The sequence below is a fragment of the Lathamus discolor genome, chromosome W, assembly GCF_037157495.1.
Source record: "Lathamus discolor isolate bLatDis1 chromosome W, bLatDis1.hap1, whole genome shotgun sequence".
NCBI classification, from domain to species: domain Eukaryota; kingdom Metazoa; phylum Chordata; class Aves; order Psittaciformes; family Psittacidae; genus Lathamus; species Lathamus discolor.
In genome coordinates this window covers 24,824,133-24,843,757 of record NC_088908.1, presented here as the reverse complement: position 1 = coordinate 24,843,757, position 19,625 = coordinate 24,824,133, and the positions used below count along the sequence as shown (strand labels likewise).

The 19,625-nt window shown below is 40.2% G+C and overlaps 1 protein-coding gene across 6 annotated transcripts in view; it reads right to left on the bottom strand.

Annotated features, from left to right (window-relative positions):
• The window catches only part of LOC136004357 (nuclear factor of activated T-cells, cytoplasmic 3-like), a 128,088-nt gene extending 112,896 nt beyond the window's left edge, over positions 1 to 15,192 (bottom strand). For 5 of the 6 annotated variants that reach the window (XM_065660823.1, XM_065660825.1, XM_065660826.1 and 2 more), the window contains exon 1: positions 14,707 to 15,192. In XM_065660823.1, the coding sequence (XP_065516895.1) occupies positions 14,707 to 14,806 (100 nt within the window). In that variant the 5' untranslated portion in view covers positions 14,807 to 15,192. The remainder of the gene's footprint in view (positions 1 to 14,706) is intronic. The other variant, XM_065660821.1, reaches the window with a different exon arrangement.
• Positions 15,193 to 19,625: the final 4,433 nt, after the last annotated feature.

The following is a 19,625-nucleotide window of genomic DNA, read 5'->3' as shown; positions in this document are numbered from 1 at the left end:
GACTACGAACAACTAAAAATATTCAAGAGACCTAACAAAGATTATTAAAGATATTACAAAGAATCTTTTTTTTGTTGCTTAGAAACTCTCAAGTGCCTATCCCACAGAATATAATTTTTCAAGTGCAGTTTCACAAAGTTTGAGCACAATTTGTTCAGAAAAACAAAACAAAAACAAAGCCTCCAAAAATATTATCAGATCCCATTAACTTATCCAGAACACAGGAAATATTCCAAAGAAAAACAAGCAACTGAGAGGGAGGAGGGAGTGCACGTCCAGGTAATGCAATCAGCAGCTTTGTCTCACAGAACCAAAGCAGATTTTCTTGCCCCACTTCTCAATATTGAATTGACTGCTAGTATGAGACATTTGTCTGAAATGAGTAGAAAACACAGCTTTTATTTTGTAACCAGTATGCTTCCACTCCTGTTTCTTTCCCCTTGTAAAATAGAGTCTTCCTTCTATAATTATAGAAAGTAAGTATACAGGAGACCTGTGGTAGTTCACTAGTTTATCATCCCTTAACAGATGAAATTAAGTGTTCTTGGACCATCTCCATTAGACACTGAAACTAGCCTCAAATCCTGCTAACAATATTGTGTCTACAATCCAAGTAATATATTGTAATGACAAATCACTTTGAGAGCTTTTGACCCATCACTAACATTTAACTTCTTCATTAAGATTATAGTTTCTAGTGTTTTGCATGTGGAGTTTTACTTCTGAAAGTATTTTTTTTTTTTTCCAGCAGTAGGGGAATATTACGCAGAAACATAAATGTTTCTGCAACCTAAAATGCTCCTATATCAAATATGACAAAGAGACACCATATTCATACAATTATTTTCCATAAATCAAGACTGAATGGCATTAATTGTATCTCTGGGTATTAGCTCTTTTTGTCTTTTTAAAATTATCTTTATCCCGAGTATTTGTAGATTATTAATACTTGGTTTGAAATAAATCCAGTCTCCCTCACAATCAGTTAAAATATCCAGACAGGAAGCCATGTATTATAGGTCTTACATGGGGGGGGGGGGGGGGGGAAGTATGTTGATGAAGTCATTCTATTATCAGATTCACTAACAGCAATCAGCTTAAAATTAACTAAAACAAAGCAAAACAGCATCTCCTTAGAGACAACAAGGGAGCATTTTTAAATGGAAAGAAAGCATACTGTTAACAAGGAATGGACTATGTTCCCCAGACTTCAAGAAGAATTAAATTAAAAATCTGATGAAGGCTCATGGGGCAGGGAGCAGCTCTATTAGTAATTTACCTATTAAAGGACACATAAAATTGCATTCAAGACTCGTACTAAGTTTTATAAGCAATGTGTGATTTTTATATAGACTACATATAGTCATACACGTTATCCATATTTGTCCTGGGTTTAGCAGTAGCAGTCATTTTTTCTCCTTCTTAGTAGCTGGTGCAGCACTGTGTTTTTGATTTTCGGCCTGGGAACAGTGCTGATAACACCGATGTTTTTAGTTACTGCTCAAATATTTAGACTGACCAAGGACTTTCTGAGCCTCATGCTCTGCCAGGGAAGAGGGAAAGCGGGGAGGAAGCAGAGACAGGACACCTGACCCAAACTAGCTAAAGAGGTATTCCATACCACAGCACGTCATGCCCAGGATGTAACTGGGAGGGACCCAGAAGGGCACTCTCTTCCCGGTCGGGCTCGTTTCAGCGGGTGGTATCGTATTCTCTTCCCTTGTTATTTCTCTTATCATTATTATTATTATTGGTGGTAGCAGTAGTGATTTGTGTTATACCTTAGTTACTGGACTGCTCTTATTTCAACCTGTGGGAGTTACATTCTTTCTATTCTCCTCCCCATCCCTCCAGGAGCAGGGGGAGGAGGGAGGGAAGTAGTAGAAACTGCCTGGCTGACTTGCCTACAGGGCTTAAGCCACAACAATATTATATAATTAACTACTATTATGTATTATGAGCACAAAAAAATCAGTATAGGTCAATTTCTAAATATGCATACTCTAAAAGGATCAGGATACTCAGGAAGGACTCTTGTTTATAATACAAATAATTAACACAACCTCACTACATTGAAAACCACCAAAACTGCATGTCCCTATCCTTTCACCAGGATAACAAACTTTTTTTAATAAACTTTAATTGGGAGTCTTTCTTTTTGACATTTCCCATCACAAAACATGAAATGCAGACAGCAGGTTTTCCACATCTATCAGTTTATTTGCTTGCAAGATCACGTGTCTTTCCTTCCTAACTCATTATTAGTATTAGAAGCATAGGTGTAATCGATGGGAACCTAACAGAGAGTTGATTCCCTCTCATGACTGAGAATCGTTACAAAGGATGTTGTTTGCCACAGTGTATTCCGTAGAGTAAGTATGTTTATGTTCATTGTGACTGTCAGAAAAAGGCAGGAAAACATAGGTGTGCAGCTGTTCTACGACCTTCATAGAATCATAGAATAGTTAGGGCTGGAAAGGACCTTAAGAACATCTAGTTCCAACCCCCCTGCCATGGGCAGGGACACCTCACACTAAACTATCCAACACAAGGCTCTGTCCAACCTGGCCTTGAACAGCACCAGGGATGGAGAACTCACAACTTCCTTGGGCAACCCACTCCAGTGCCTCACCACCCTAACAGTAAAGAATTTCTTCCTTATATCCAATCTAAACTTCCCCTGTTTAAGTAGTAACTCGTTACCCCTTGTTCCATCGCTACAGTCCCTGATGAAGAGTCCCTCCCCAGCATCCTTATAGGCCCCCTTTAGATACTGGAAGGCTGCTATGAGGTCTCCATGCAGCCTTCTGTTGTCCAGGCTGAACAGGCCCAACTTTCTCAGCCTATCTTCACACAGGAGGTGCTCCAGTCCCCTGATCATCCTCGTGGCCCTCCTCTGGACTTGTTCCAATAGTTCCATGTCCTTTTTATGCTGAGGACACCAGAACTGTACACAATACTCCAAGTGAAGTCTCACAAGAGCAGAGCAGAGGGGCAGGATCACCTCCTTGGACCTGCTGGTCACGATCCTTTTGATGCAGCCCAGGATATGGCTGGCTTTCTGGGATACGAGCACACACTGAAGCCGGCTCATGTTCAGTTTCTCATTGACCAACACCCCCAAGTCCTACTCCACAGGGCTGACCTGGATCTCTTCTTTGCCCAACCTGCAGCTGTGCCTGGGATTGCTCCGACCCAGGTGTAGAACCTTGCACTTGGCATCATTAAACTTCATAAGGTTGGCATCAGCCCACCTTACAGGTGTGTCAAGGTCCCTCTGGATGGCATCCCCTCCCTCCAGCATATCAACCGAACCACACAGCTTGGTGTCATCAGCAAACTTGCTGAGGGCGCACTCAATCCCACTGTCCATGTCAGCGATGAAGATGTTAAACAAGACCGGTCCCAACACCGATCCCTGAGGGACACCACTTGTTACAGGCCTCCAGCCAGACATCGAGCCATTGACCACAACTCTTTGTGTGTGGCCATCCAGCCAGTTCTTTATCCACTGAGTGGTCCATCCATCAAATTGATATTTCTCCAATTTAGAGAGAAGGATGTCGTGTGGGACAGCGTCAAACGCTTTGCACAAGTCCAGGTAGATGACATCAACTGCTCTACCCTTGTCCATCAGTTCTGTAGCCCCATCATAGAAGGCCACCAAATTGGTCAGGCAGGATTTCCCCTTAGTGAAGCCATGCTGGCAGTCACCAAGCACCTTGTTGTTTTTCATGTGCCTTAGCATGCCATCCAGGAGAATGTGCTCCAAGATTTTGCGAGGAACAGAGGTGAGACTGACTGGTCTGTAAGTCCCTTTGTCATCCAATTTCCCCTTCTTGAAAATGGGGGTTATATTTCCCTTTTTCCAGTCGTCGGGAACTTCACCTGACTGCCATGATTTTTCAAATATGATGGCCAGTGGTCTAGTAGCTTCATTTGCCAGCTCCTTCAGGACCCTCAGATGCATTTCATCAGGTTCCATAGACTTGTGTACATTCAGGTTTTTAAGATGGTCTTGAACCAGATCCTCTCCTACAGCAGGCCTAGGGTCTTCATTCTCACAGTCCCTGCATCTGTCTTGGAAGACTTGGGTGGTGTGGTCAGAGCCTTTGCCAGTGAAGACCGAGGCAAAGAAGTCATTCAGAAACTCAGCCTTCTCCAAATCCAGGGTAGCCAGTTCTCCTGATAGCTTCCGGAGGGGGCCTATATTGTCCCTAGTCTGTCTTTTATTCGCTACTTACCTATAGTTTCCCTTCCTGTTATCCTTAACATCCCTAGCCAAGTTTAATTCTAACTGGGCCTTAGCTTTCCTAACCTGGTCCCTACCTTCTCAGACAACATCCCTGTACTCTTCCCAGGATGCCTGTCCTTGCTTCCACTTTTTATAAGCCTCTTTTTTCCTTTGAATTTTCCCCAAATCCAAAAAGCATGCTTAAGACTGTGGAAACAATATATTTGGAAGTCTAAGTCACATGAACCATTTTTAGACATGATCATTAAAGAGGTAGCTTTATTTCAGTTTGCACACACAACCCCCACCCCCCTTACAGTGATGTGTTAAAATAACCCGTTAGTTGATCATACTAAGGGCAACCCTAACTACTATGACCTTTACAAATCATGTCATTAATTCTACTAGACCATTTACCAATAATTATGTTTGCCCTGCAGAGAGAATCCAATCTGGAAGAGAACTAAAATTTGAAGGAAGTAGTAAACATAGAAAGATGAATGTAACTTGGGCAAAAGAAATGAGAAAAAGGAAACAAGAAAAAAAAAAAAAAAAGCCCACCAAAAAAAGCCCAAACCCAACCTAGCCAATAACCCTTAAGATGGAAATAAGTGACAATGGCTCAAAAAGCTCCAAAACAGGTCTTCAAGAAATCAGAGAGTAAACTCAGGCAAGTCTCACAATAGAATCATAGAATCATAGAATAGTTTGGGTTGGAAAGGACCTCAAGATCATCTAGTTCCACCCCCCCTGCCATGGGCAGGGACACCTCTCACTAAACCATCCAACACAAGGCTTCATCCAACCTGGCCTTGAACACCGCCAGGGATGGAGCACTCACAACCTCCCTGGGCAACCCATTCCAGTGTCTCACCACCCTAACAGGAAAGAATTTCTTCCTTATATCCAATCTAAACTTCCCCTGATTAAGTTTTAACCCATTACCCCTTGTCCTGTCACTACAGTCCCTGACGAAGAGTCCCTCCCCAGCATCGCTATAGGCCCCCTTCAGGTACTGGAAGGCTGCTATTAGGTCTCCACGCAGCCTTCTCTTCTCCAGGCTGAAAAGCCCCAACTTCCTCAGCCTGTCTTCATACGGGAAGTGCTCCAGTCCCCTGACCATCCTCGTGGCCCTCCTCTGGACTTGTTCCAACAGTTCCATGTCCTTTTTATGTTGAGGACACCAGAACTGCACACAATACAGCAGGTGAGGTCTCACAAGAGCAGAGTAGAGGGGCAGGATCACTTCCTTCAACCTGTTGGTCACACTCCTTTTGATGCAGCCCAGGATACGGTTAGCTTTCTGGGCTGCGAGCGCACACTGCCGGCTCATGTTCATTTTCTCATCGACCAGCACCCCCAAGTCCTTCTCCGCAGGGCAGCTCTGAATCTCTTTTTTGCCCAGTCTGTAGCTGTGCCTGGGATTGCTCCGACCCAGGTGTAGGACCTTGTACTTGTCGTGGTTGAACTTCATAAGGTTGGCATCAGCCCACCTCACAAGCGTGTCAAGGTCCCTCTGGATGGCATCCCTTCCCTCCAGCGTATCAACCGGACTACACAGCTTGGTGTCATCGGCAAACTTGCTGAGGGCACACTCAATCCCACTGTCCATGTCAGCGATGAAGATGTTAAATAAGACCGGTCCCAACACCGATCCCTGAGGGACACCACTCGTTACCGGTCTCCAGCCGGACATCGAGCCATTGACCACAACTCTTTGTGTGCGTCCGTCCAGCCAGTTCTCTCTCCACCGAGTGGTCCATCCATCAAATTGTTATCTCTCCAATTTAGAGAGAAGGATGTCGTGTGGGACAGTGTCAAATGCTTTGCACAAGTCCAGTAGTACAATAGGCAAGTAGAAGGCAAAAAAACTTATGGAGAAGCCAAAGGGAAAAAAACATTTAGTTATGGAAATCCAGTTACTTAATAGGAGGGCCATTACATCCAAACAATCCTACTGGGTGAGCAAAGGAAGTAAAGAAGTGGAGTTGGCCAAGTCCTGAGGCCTTTACTGCCCATAAAAATATAAGAAGCATTCAAGAAACAGATACTAGCTCGTCAGATTACTAAGGCAGAGCATAAAACCCACCACAAGCACACAACAAAATACAAAGATCAAGAGAAGCAGTGACATTCACATCAAACGCCTGCCATGACTCTGAAAAGTCAGGTGTGTTAAATGCTTTTTTTTTTTAGTAAAGTCAACTGAGTAAATTGCTTACAAAGTTAATAGCAATGCAAAGTGAAGAAAAGTAGACTAAATAAAAGGTTAAAAAGTACGGAAAAATTATGGGCCAGTAAGTTTAACTTCAGGTTTAGAAGTAGTATTAATAGTCTATTTGTTCCAGTAAGCATTTAAAAGGAGACAAGGAAACAAAACAAGTCAATGTTTGCCAAGAACAAAACCATGTCAAACAAATTTTGGTTTACTATCAAAAGAGGTCTTCTGGATAGCTAGCACAGAAAGAAACTCAAGCTTTGTTTTAACTTAGGACTTCTAACACTACCACGCACAGAGAAGCCACTGAGTCTTTAGAAATTTAGTGAAGGCTTCTTCCCCACCCTGCCAAGATCAGGTTTACTGCTGAGGGGTCATGAAGTCAGCAGATGCTCTATATTCACAAAGTGCTTATAAACTATATAAAGCTGTAGACCTTACATCAGGCATCTGTGTCATCCTTAATCCATGAGAAGCAGGAGGTCTGTTATTTTGAATGTACATTTGCTACAGTCAGGAAAGACTAGTTTACAGAAGCTCCTGTTCAGTATTAAAAACAACACCAGCTCATCCCTTACTAAGCTGCTAACTACACTTCAACATAAGCTGTCTAACTGGAGAATATAATTAAATAATACCCAGAACAACTGTGCCTAAAGTACATTCTGCTCACTATTTGCCATATCAGACTGCACATTCAGGACTTGTAATGCTTGCCCATCAGTTGTTCACTTCTCAACAATTGATGTACTGGTACATGCACATGTGCAGCTGTTCAGTGAGCCAGACTTCTCTACAGAAGGAAGGTCAATTACTATCAAATGTCTGAATATGAGCCCTGTGCCAAAATTATCCAAAATACTTTATTATTCTAGGTTTGTGAGCCCATAAGCAAACAGGTTCAGACAATAGGAGTTGTTATAAGGTACTAAGAAAGTGCAACACGACCTAGATCTTATAAAAATACTACTGTGAAAACAGGATCGTCAATCAAGTCCTTTAAATAGCATGAGCAAAGACTTGACCATTGCCACAGACATCATGTGTGTTCTCAGGCAAATCATTTAATCTCTCTCCACTCCCAACCTTTAGAAGAATTATAACCTTGTTTTTCAGTTGTCATGACAGAAATACCTGTAAATAAGAACAAAAAAGCATATGCAGCTCAATTTTTTAAATCCAGTATCCTACTGATTTGCAGCAGTTCATATACTTCTGGGGATGAAAGAGGAGTCTTAATCTTCACAAAGAACCCAAAATACTCAATAGTCATAGTTTTCCTTTTATGTATTTAAAAAGGCAACCGATGAGAATTCTTGCTGGTATGCTACCACATTAAAGCTCTCTAACTGCATATTTGAACTCCAGTTTTTCCATTGCAAGCTGTAAGCTCTCCAGAGACACTTCCTACAAGCTTAAGCAGCAACTTAAAACACACAAACCCCCCTAAAAACCACAGCAATGCATTAGTTTATAAGAGTATAACTGGCTAGTAAGCCACCAAATATGATACTAAAAAAGTATAAATTGTGAAAGCAATTTAGGTAGCAAGGTGAAGCAGGAGAAAGACGCATCCTTACAGACCAAGTTTAGCAACACACAACGCAGTAGTGCAAGTTTATGCTTTCAGAAAAGTCTCTTCATCAAGGATTGTAGCGATAGGACAAGGAGTAATGGGTTTAAACTAAAACAGGGGAAATTCAGGTTAGCTATATGGAAGAAGGTCTTTACTGTGAGGGTGGTGAGGCACTGGAACAGGTTGCCCAAAGAAATGGTAAATGCTCCATCCCTGTCAGTGTTCAAGGCCGAGTTGGACAGAGCTTTGGGCAACATGGTCTAGTGCTAGGTGTCCCTGCCCATGTCAGGGAGGTTGGAACTAGATGTTCTTAAGGTCCTTTCCAACCCTAACCATTCTATGATTCTACAAGTTAGAACAACCATCATCTTACAAAGCAGTTCTCTCTTTTCAATGATTTTGTGCTGTTTCATGGGCACATCAGATTACTCAAAGAGGATAAAAATAAGTTTTACTTGTCAATCATGTACACAAGAGGCAGCTCTATCGTGCCCATCAGGACTTGACTGTTTTTCTTGTACATTTTCAGTATTCTTGCTTAACACAAGAAAATGAATCTTCTCAATAATGGGAGCTTGGCAATGAGTCTTTTCCAGATTCTAGTCTGGATGAGAATTCATTGTCCTTGATAGAAATGCAGAAGAATAATGAAGCTGCATTAGGTTAAGCAAGAGAATAATGCAGCATAAGAAATGTTTACAACTGACATGGAATAAAATAAGAACATACTGGCTCTCAGGGTGTAATTACGTGTTACTTTTTTTAAGCAGCAACTACCCTAACATACACACACACACTCACACACAAAGGGGGGGAGAAATAAGAAGGAAGATATTTTTAACCCAGATGATTTTGTCAATCAGATCTGCAGTGCACTAACATAAACACCTGTATATATATATATATATATATATATATATATATAACTAACAGGATGGCAAGCTTTGGGACATGAGGAGAAATCAACCAGGCCAGAAACTGCAGGCGTTTTCACTATCAAATGAACCTAACATGCAACTACTGACCTGGTATGCATTTAAACTAGAATGGCTGTCAGTGTACATCCAGCTTCACACTGAAGTAACAGAATTGAGTTCCAAATAGAGAAGTAACAGTCATGAAATTTTATTTGGGGTGTAAGAAAAACAGACTAAACACACATGAAAAATCTGCTTAAGCCATGAAGCATATTTCAGAAAATTATGTATTTCTGTTGCAGTAAATGGAGTTAACGTCATTTGAGGTTTTTTGAAGTTCAGGTTAGATATAAGGAAGAAGTTCTTTACTGTGAGGGTGGTGAGGCACTGGAACAGGTTGCCCAAAGAAGTGGGAAATGCTCCAATACAGCATACAAGGCCAGAGCTTTGGGTGACACAGTCTATTGTGAGGCATCCCTGCCCATGGCAGTGGGGTTGGAACTAGATGCTTTTAAGGTCCTTTCCAACTCTAACCATTCTATGATTTTATGAAAGACACTAGCATTTACTCTCAAAAGCCTAAATTTGACAAATTACACTGACAAAATATAGACACTGACCTAATTTAAAGAAGCTATGCAATATACAAAATGGTGACAGATATTCTTAGTTTCTTTGGATTAAACAAGATATTCTCTTGTGGCCTTGTCACTTGAGTACAGCTATCCCAAATGACACCATTAAAGCCTTTTGTAATCACAGTTATTCTATCTCATTAACTTTGTGTTTCTGATGCAGGGAGTAACTACTAGAAAGCATCCAAGATACAAGCGAGTAGTTATAAATCACTGTAGACATTATTACAGCCCATTATGCAGCCATCACAAACAGTGAATCATTGTTACTAATGGTTAATAAACGGACTGTGTTTTCAGCTTCTCATTCTGTTTTTAGTGTATGCTTTCATTTTGGGTATGAAGGGTTACTCTGCAAAACAACTTCAGTTAGAAGGTTTGTGCCCTATCCTAACTACAGTCACAATTCCATTCCCTCTCCAGCACAGTACAAATGCTACCTATCACTCAATTTATGTTTAAGCTGTCTTCCCATTTATTCTATTTACCAAAGCTTAAAAAAAAAAAAAAAATCTGGGATTAAAAAAAAATAAAAAATAAAAATCCAACACATTTCTCCCAGCACTTGTTCCCAAAATGCAAAGTTAGCAGCCACTAAAACATGACGATTCTCATTAAGCACTGAATTGAAAATTATTTGCCTCCTGCAATCTTGAAGAGCCTCATACATAAGAAAGTGGAAAAATAACAGTTTGAAAGGACCTAAGAGTTAAGTCCAAAGAGGAATATTTATATTTCAAAAATAACTCCACTAACTTGTTAAAAAAAAAAATAAATCCAGAACAACTCAACACCATTCAGCAATTTCGCTATATTAAAAATATTTTTCATTTTTTAGAAGTGATGATTCATCTTCAAAATGCAGTCTGAGAGCAATTTTTTAAACAAGCAATTCCTATTAATCTAAAGATTAATATGAATAATATAATTTAAATTTTGGGAGTAATAAATTAGCTGTGAGTACCTGCTTACATTTCTATCTACAAACATGTTTTATGCAGCCTCAAATGAAGTTTATTTCTGCTAAAATTACAAAAAAAAAACCCACAAAAAAAAAAACCAAAAATAATCAAAAAACACAATCCCACAGAACACACACCAAAAAAAAAAAGCAACCAAAAAAAAAAAATCAACACCCCAAAAAACCAAAGAACCCCAAACAAAAAAAAAAATCCAAACAACCAAAACAGCAACACAACACAAACCCAAACTAAACCCAGAGTTCTATTTTCATTAATTTATTGCTGATAGATCACGGGTTTGTAGTCAGATCCCCAGAAAGCTGATTCTTCTCTCCTTCACCCAGGTACATAAAAATGAGGACTGGGCTCCCCAAAGAAAACTGACAAAAGTGTCTTCTACCACACCTATCATCCTTTGTCCGAAAAGTAACCACAAGCATTCAGTGCCACCAAGACATTTAATCAGAAGAGCCATGTAAATGATTAAGTTCAGCTGTTCGGTTAACTCACGAGATAAGCAGGTATTCAGGCTGTGTTGTGGCCCGCACATCAACCAGTTCTGCAGATTTAAACTGGTATTCCCTGAATGACTTTGAACAGTTCCACAATTTTCTTAATGTTCTATTTTTGCCAGTATTTCACAAGAATACTCACAGATGGGTGTAGTAAAGGTAGAAGAAAATGTTGGTTTGTTAATAAGCTTGCTCCTGCCTTGCAATTTTACTTAGCCTTACTATTCATTTCACTCAAATTCCACTGTCATTCTAACCCCTCATGGCATGCCCGGACAAATGCAAGGACTTGGATGTTGGTTTACAGGCTGGGCTTCCTGCCAAGTCTGCTCTACCTACTTCTCTGGCCCACTAGGGCAGCTTTAGGCAACAACTCCCACTTTGTAGCAGTTCTGGATCAAAAGTATGTGATCACAAAAATGAATTTTAACAACAGCAACCCTCAGTCAGCTTACACCTGAAGTTCACAATTACTGCCAGCATCCAGCCCTTAATTTTCCACTCAGTCTAATTATAAGCCTACTCTCTTTCCTACCACAGCTTGGCTTTCTTAGTATTGCTTACTTTAATCACCATCTTAGGGAAAACAACAAAAAGTTCAAGCATACTGCAAACTTCTGTAAACAGCTTAGACTGTTTTCTATTCTCTACCAGCGATCCCTGACAGCAATACCTGTCACGAACACATATTTAAGAAGTGAAGAATACATATTAATGATCAAGGCAAAGCTATAAAGACTAGTTTTATGGTGGTATTTCAGTACAAATCGTTGGTTTTAAGACTTTTACTACACATCTAAATTAAATGACACATACATAGTGCCAATTCTACAGAGATCTCTGCCTAGCTACTAAGAAAAAAAATCAATGCCCTTAACATATGAACAGTCAGAGCACTTAACATATGGGCAGGAGGCAAATGCTGAGCAGCCCAAGCAGCTCACAGAATCTCACAGAAACTGGGTCAGACACGGAAACCTTCAAATGAAAAGATCAGGTATTACTTTGACAGTCACAACAGCAAAGCATATATTTCAATCCTGATATTCAGTAACGACCTCAAACCAGTAAACTAACAGCTCTAAGCTAGAGGGGAAAAAAACTCAAAGAAAAAAAAAAACCCCAAAAAAAAACCTAACACACCCAAACAAGATGTTTTCAAATAAACTAAAGATCCAAAGCCAGATCAAATGTCCTTATCCAGAGTGAGGCTCCAGCTCACAAAAACATTTTGAACTGTCACTGAATTCATCACAGGATGGGGATATTTTCAATACTTTTCATACCATAATGTTGAGGAGAAAAGTAAGAGAGATTGTAAGACTCATCTGTAACAAGATTACTAAATAGTATTACTTAACCAAATATTAAGTCACAGGAAATATGCAGAACCCCATTTTCAGCTTCTTTCAGTTTCCAAGAAAATAAACTAGACATAAACTAGAAGTCCAAGGAGGGTACTTTTATCAGTATTTTTAAAGCACTAATTTTATGGGAAAACAAATAAAATGAACCATGGATGATTACTTATATTAAAAGATAATATGAATTTCTCCTCCTCCACTCCACAAGAACAAAAGGGTGAAATTTCACACAGTACTCTTGTGCCTTATTATTTCTGATGAAGTCTTCTAAGAGCAAAAGACAGTAAAACATTTCAGACAGGATTCTAAACAGCAGTATCAACAATTTGTCACTCAGAATTTCCCAAGTAATTAAATAATTTTCTGAATTTGCAGCCTCTAACTTTAAGTTAGTCCCCATTTTACACACTAATAAAAAAATAAAGTTTGGATGTTATAGAACCTTACAAGATCCTGAATTCCCAGCTTAGTACTACATATTCCAAGTTCTTTAAAGGCCCTGCTCCTCTTTCGCACAGTTTGGCACTAAACACCACATTGCATTCTCAGCAGAAATTTTTAAAGTAGTGTGAAGACCTTAATGCAGTTTGCTTGCTTAATGCTTAATACATTCGAGGAAAACTTCCCAAAATTATATTGTATAGTATTGCAAAACTGGGGGCAAAGGAGATGGGGGCATCATTAGAAAAATATTCAAGATAAATTCAATTTTTCCAATGTCACATACTGCATCCCCATATATGCATATGTGCATATACTCTGGCAATCCTTCTAATAGGATATTTGAAGGCAGAGACCTATTCTAAACCTTGCCCCTGAAGGCCACATCTGTGCACAGCAGGCAAGACCATCTCCAGTATTCTGCAAAGCAGTGGAATTACTGAGTTACAGATGCAGGATTTCTTACTGAAAGTTCCAACAAACAGATCGTTCATGATCCGAAGATCAAATTTTCAAATTTGCCTTAAAAATAGTTTTAACTTATCAAGCATGGAAAATTCTCTATATTCAGAGTAAAATCTGAAGTGCTTGCTAAGAAATGCTACCAAAATACCAATATTAAAGTGAATTGAGTACCACTAGTATTTCCAGTTTTCTGAGCAACTTGTTTTCTCATTCTCATCTACCATTGACAGAGAAACATAGCTCAGACCAATAGTTTTATATTAAAAGAATACTAATAGGGGTGTCATAATTACTTTTGTTGTAATTTGTTAACATTTCCCATTGTCTTCTTACAGTCCTGTAATGCATTTATTTAGCCAGCAGAATTCAGGCCCCTTCTCAACAGTACCATCTTCCTATTCCACTAAATTGGAAAATGGGCAAAGAAAATCTCTCCTTATATGAAGGAATCTATAAAAACTAAATCACAGCATCAAGAAAGTTAGAGATTTTGTAAGAAATCCACCCCAAGTGTTCACTTTGGATTACACACAGACTGTATCAAACAAATATTTTCTATAATCAACTTATGCAGACAACTAAATCAGAGAACAAAACATGGCTGCATCATTTAGCCTGGACAGTCATGTTCCAGAGCTACATTATCATCTATCCAGTTAGACTTAAGATAATGCATTACCGATTAATACTTATTTCAAGTAAGTCAGAAAAAACAGCACACGGCCATCGAGCTCTGGTACAGCTACACACAGCACAGCTGGCTCTTACTGATTCCTCACATCACGATTCACAGGGAATATTTTATATTCTATATTTTAAAGAAATATGAGGATTTTCTAAACGGGATTTTCAGGCTCCAATACTGCAAAACAAAATAAAATGGAAACCCATTTGTTTCCAAGTTTGTAAGAACACACTGGAGTAACTACAATGCTTTTCATACGGGGAACAGTCGAGTCGAAACTTTCCATCACAAGAGCCCCGACAAATCCCGAGCGCAGCCCCATTAGTTTTGTCGCTCCGTGCCCTATGCCAAGTTTAACGAAACACTCACCCAAACCCTGCGGGGCCACCGGAGCCAGCACCGAGGAGGATCACGGGCAGGTCCCCGCCGCTACCTGTGCCGAGACGCGGAGCCGCCTATGTGCAGAGGGGTCTAGGCCCACCCGATCTGATCCGATCCGATCCAACTCAACACCACCCCACCCCCCGCCAAAGCACCACGCCCGAGGAGGCTCCTCCCGCGCGACGACCACTCTAGAGTTTCTTTTTCCACAGAAAGTTATACCGACGGTGAGCGGCCCGGTGAGTCTCGATGGGACGGGTTAGACTGAAAACAGGAAACTGAAAGCCAACATCCCCCCGACAACAGAGAAGCGCACCTGCAGGCCCCAGCGGCGGCCCGGGACTCGGCTGGCCGTCTTCCCCGAGAATCAGTCTGAAGTCGAACTCGTCGGCGGCGCCGCAGTTTGCTGTAGTCATGGGGAGGAGGGAGAAAAGTGTGGCGCGTAGGGAGGAGAAGGAGGAGAAGGAGGAGAAAGAGGAGAAGGCGGCCGCGGCACGGAGCTCAGGCGTGAGTTTATCTCTCCTTACCTTTCCCTCACTCTCTCTTCCCTCTCTCTCTTTCTTTTTTATTTTCTTTCTTTCTTTCTTTATCTTTCTCTCTCTCTCTCACTCTCCCTCGCACAGTGACGTCAGCAACACCAGCGATACCTCGTGACCCGCGCCAACGCTACAGAGGGAGGTGGGGGGACGCCTCGCGGCAGATCACATGCCGTGGAAAGACCGTCTCGGCTATTGTAGTTGGTTGTAGCTGCTTGGGCAGGCTGGAGCGGGCTCCCAATCCGCGGGAGCCAGCTGACATAAAGGGGCTGGGCAGTGGAGTGAGTTGTATTCGGCCTTCGTTTGGCCCGGCCCAGAATTCTCTGGGACACGGGTTTTGTGTTAGTCTGCTAAAGCATTGTGTGTGAATAGGTGCTGCTCTTGGTACCAGTTAACGGCTCGGGTAATTAGGTACGTTGGCGTGAGCTGAGGAATGCAGCTTGCATAACAAATGCTGGCTGAAAGACTAAGCTGTTAGCTACTTTCCAGACTCCTTAGAAGCAACTGCGAAGAGATGAATTAAAAAACTCCTTAGCAACGTGTGGCATCAATGAAGGGAGCTTATGGAGATGTTACAAAGAACACACGTTTCAGAATACTCTGCCTGTACAATAATGTACCATTGCCTACTGTTTTGCTTTGCATTAAGGTTGAAAAGCAAAAGGGTAAAAAAAAAAATAAATTAGAATTCAAGCTGTTCTTCTAGAACATCTGTTTCCAGCAGCAGATGGTGGTGCAGAAACCATAACTGGCCTGATGTGTCTGGAATTTGTAGTCTAAGGAATCCCAGAACAAATTAATGAAACCATCACTGAGTGCTGTGGAATTAGTGAAAGATTAATCCTCAATTATGGAATTTGGGGAGATTTTAGCTTTCTGCTGAAAGCTGGGCATTGATAGGAATTAAGCTACTCGCAGCCAGTCCCATTTGCTTATAGGCAGTTATGTGATATGCACAGCTTTATGTTATGGACTGTGAAACTCATTAATCAAAAATATCATTGCTGTATCTTTTAAACATCAAAGGACCAGGTTTAATTACTTAGTTGAAAAATTAACTGGAGTACAGGAATGTAGAAATTGCAGGTTTATTGGTTTATACTGTTTGAGTCATAAATAACTAATTCAAATTGTTTCTATGCACAGGGTCTTTTTGTGTTTGTTGCTGTTTAGGCATATCATAATCCCATGCATGGATTTCTATCTAGATGTTCCCTTTACAGACTCTGAATGAAAGTGAGAAAAGAAGGCTAACATGAAGAGATATTGGCTACAGTGCAAAATTCCCAGTCCAGCAGGCTTTTACAAGAGTTTGGTTAATTCTGTCTGTGCACTCCTAGAGGAAGATGTAATCTATGCTCAAGAAAACAAGCCTAAATGAAAAGCTACTTTGTGACCCTGCAATTGTAGTGGAAACAGAAAACATCATATTAAAAAACACTGTGTAGAACTTGCAACAAGAGGAGCTTGCCCAAGTGAAAATGGGAAGCTGCTTCTAGTGCCCAGAATACAAAGCAGCCATGTGTTTATCTTTTACTTAATCTTCTAATGCACTGTCCTTTCTACTGTCGCTTCCCCCACGCCACTAGCTATTTCTTTATCTAAAATGCATGAGCAACTACAGCTACTGTTCCTACAATATGTAAAGGTTGATGCTCTTGTTAGGGTAGCCAACTCCCTCTCCTGAAGGAAGCCCATTGGCCTGTAGCCTCTTTTTACCTCTAAATTCAAGGTCATGTAGCAAGAGAAGCTGGAAAAGAATGTGTAATTGCATTAACCATGGTTAAGAAAAAACATCATGCGTTCTTGAATGAAAACAGATCTACGATGAACAATTCAGTAAAATACACTGTATATAAAATGGCTCTTAGCAGCTTATTTTTGTCTAAAAACTTTAGGGTGATCTTTCACATTTTCAAAGCAGATATATTAGAATTTTTCTTGTTAATTGTTGTGTCAGATTACAGCATGTGGAGTAAACCTAGCAGTTTCCTCTTCTGCTATAGCAGTAAATTATTCGTTATGCCTGAGAAAAATACAACCAAACTTGTTCTCTCCATAAGGGGAAATGTGAACACAAACATGTATTTGATCCGTGTTCTTTAATAAGATGCTCCAAGTATATTTCTAAACAGAATGCTACATGAAAAATATGTATATTATTGTCTTGTTCCTTTCCCTTAACTGTAAAACAAATGTTCTCTCCCCTGTTTGAGATAGTATTCATTCAGAAAACTATGATATGTGCAGGTCATGAGGCAGTGCTTTAAGTGCTACCTACTGCTGTTAATTAAAAAGAAAAAGAAGTATACATCCTAAAATAGAGTGATTATGTCATGACCATCTAACTAACAAGAATTTACAGAATATGTGGAAGTTAAGGTGGCATTGTGAGCAATTAATAGCTATTTACAGTCATCTTCATTCAGCTTTTTACATCAAAATCAGATATATCTGTGTTCAGAACTTCCCTTTCTTGCCAGCAATATCCTTTCTATTTGTCTTGTCTTCACCCTAATTTTCATTTTGTTGTCTCTGTCCTTCTGCACCAAAATGAGCATCCTTCCCATTTGAATTTGTAAAAAGAAAACTATTTCCAATCCCTTTCTATATGGCTAAAGAACGATTGGGGGTGTGACTGAGAGTGAGTTGGCAGAAGCCCTAAAATGACTGATGTGAACTTGCATCAATTTCCAGGGACTTATGTCAAGCTCTGTGCTTGAGGTACATGGCAGGGATGGCTGATTTGGCTTTTGCTTGCTATCGAGAGGTGAAACAGTATCAGTAATAAGGGCAAATTTATTTCACTTGTGGTTTTGTGAGCAGGGGTGCTTTCATTTGTTCATTTATTTAATATGCATAGGTGGTTTCTGTCCTTGCCACTTTTAGGCTGCGGTACTGCATCCAGATGGGATACACCTTGGTCTGGTCAGAAACTGGAGATATTGCATGTGTCTCGAGAAGGAAGGAATGAGCTTCCTGTGGTACTTGAATCCTTTCCAAACTGGGGCTATTTTCTAGGCATGTTGTGAATTTCAGCTGCAAAAACCTAAGGGCTGCATTGTGCTGTGTTTTATTTTCCACACATCATCCTATGCTGGATAGCTAGGAATTCTGGATCTTCAGCCACATCCCAGATCTGTATTTGTCTTGCAGCAATAGGGATTCCTCCCCCCTTCCTATGGGTAGCAAATCAAACCCAGCTGTGCAATTGTAGCCAGGGTAGGCTTTGGAAGAAGCATGGTCAGGCATTTGTTCTGCATGATTCAATAAACCAAACAGCCTCAAATTAAGAATATAAAGCATGAGGTTGCATTTTGTGTGCTTGATCTCATTCCCATTTGTGGTTGAATCTGGACCTGTTTAGAAGCCACACATACCAGCATGGCATAGAAAGGGCATATGAGAAAGCACAGAGAAAGACTCCTGGAATCAGCAGATAGTGTTCCTTGCCTGTGTCTATGGTTATGCCTTCTACAGCTGCTATTGAAGAAAGCATAGGTACAAGGGAATTTTTTTGACCAGTGTGAATGTATACTTACACACTTTAACTCATTTGCGAATGTCATACAAAAAAACCTATCGCTACCTTTATGTCTCTTACAGCTAACAAGGCACATCCATTTTTTATGCATGAAGAATGGGGTTATGTGGGAGAAAGACACTATTTCAGTATAGAGGCTATGTTCAAGAAAGTTAAATTGAGCAGTCATATAGAAAAGGGGCTTGCTTTCTGCATTCAGGGTCATAGGTTATTTATATTTAATATGTGACATCTGGCATTTAAAATAATTTCCTTGGCTAATTACCAGTGTCTGGGTGAAATATGAAACTTCTGTCATTGGGGAATTAAAAGGAAAACAAAAACAAAAGTAGATTGTATAGCATTGGAAAGTTTTGTAGGAAAATTAGGAGTTGTCCTAATTCAGGCATTAGGATACACAGTAACAGAAGATAGAGTAAAAAAGAATAATGTAACTGACCATGGGTGAATTTTAAGTTTCCAGTGAAAATCTGCAGTCATCCTTTTCAGACTTCCTGTGTCATGACTGTTAATTACAGGACTCCTATCTAGATCCTGTGCACAGCATTTGATCAATGGGGCATTTGTAATAGCGATTACAAAGTTTAAAAGGGAAAAAAGAGATTGCCTACAAGGTATGTGTTGACAAAACCATACCTACATAAAAACTTAATGAGGTCACACAGTCTCATTTAACCATTTTACAGTTTTCCCAAGAAGTTTCATTGCTCTCCTAAACTTACTGCAGTCATATCAGTACACTTTAATATCTTTTTCTTCAGTATGTTTTCACATTAAACAATCATTGCTTTGCTTTATTGTTTAACATTCTGCCATGTAAAGCAGACATTACCTCATAAAGTTTGCTGCTGCTTTATATTCCTATAGTTTTATGGAGCAGGTTGGAATCCCCCCCCCCCATCACATGTTAATAAGACTGGAAGGTCTAGAAATCTGGCACTTAACTGCATGGCTCTCTTCACAGATTTACATAGTATTTTGCTTTCACTTGATGATCTGAGAGCAATGTAAAATTATCAGCTACACTATTACTGATATCAATATATAAGGACTCTCCAGGCATGGGTATTTGCTTCTGAAATTATTGCTTTTACAGATACCTTAGAGTCTTATTACAAAGCCTAAAGTGGTTTGTGCATGAAATCAGATGATAAC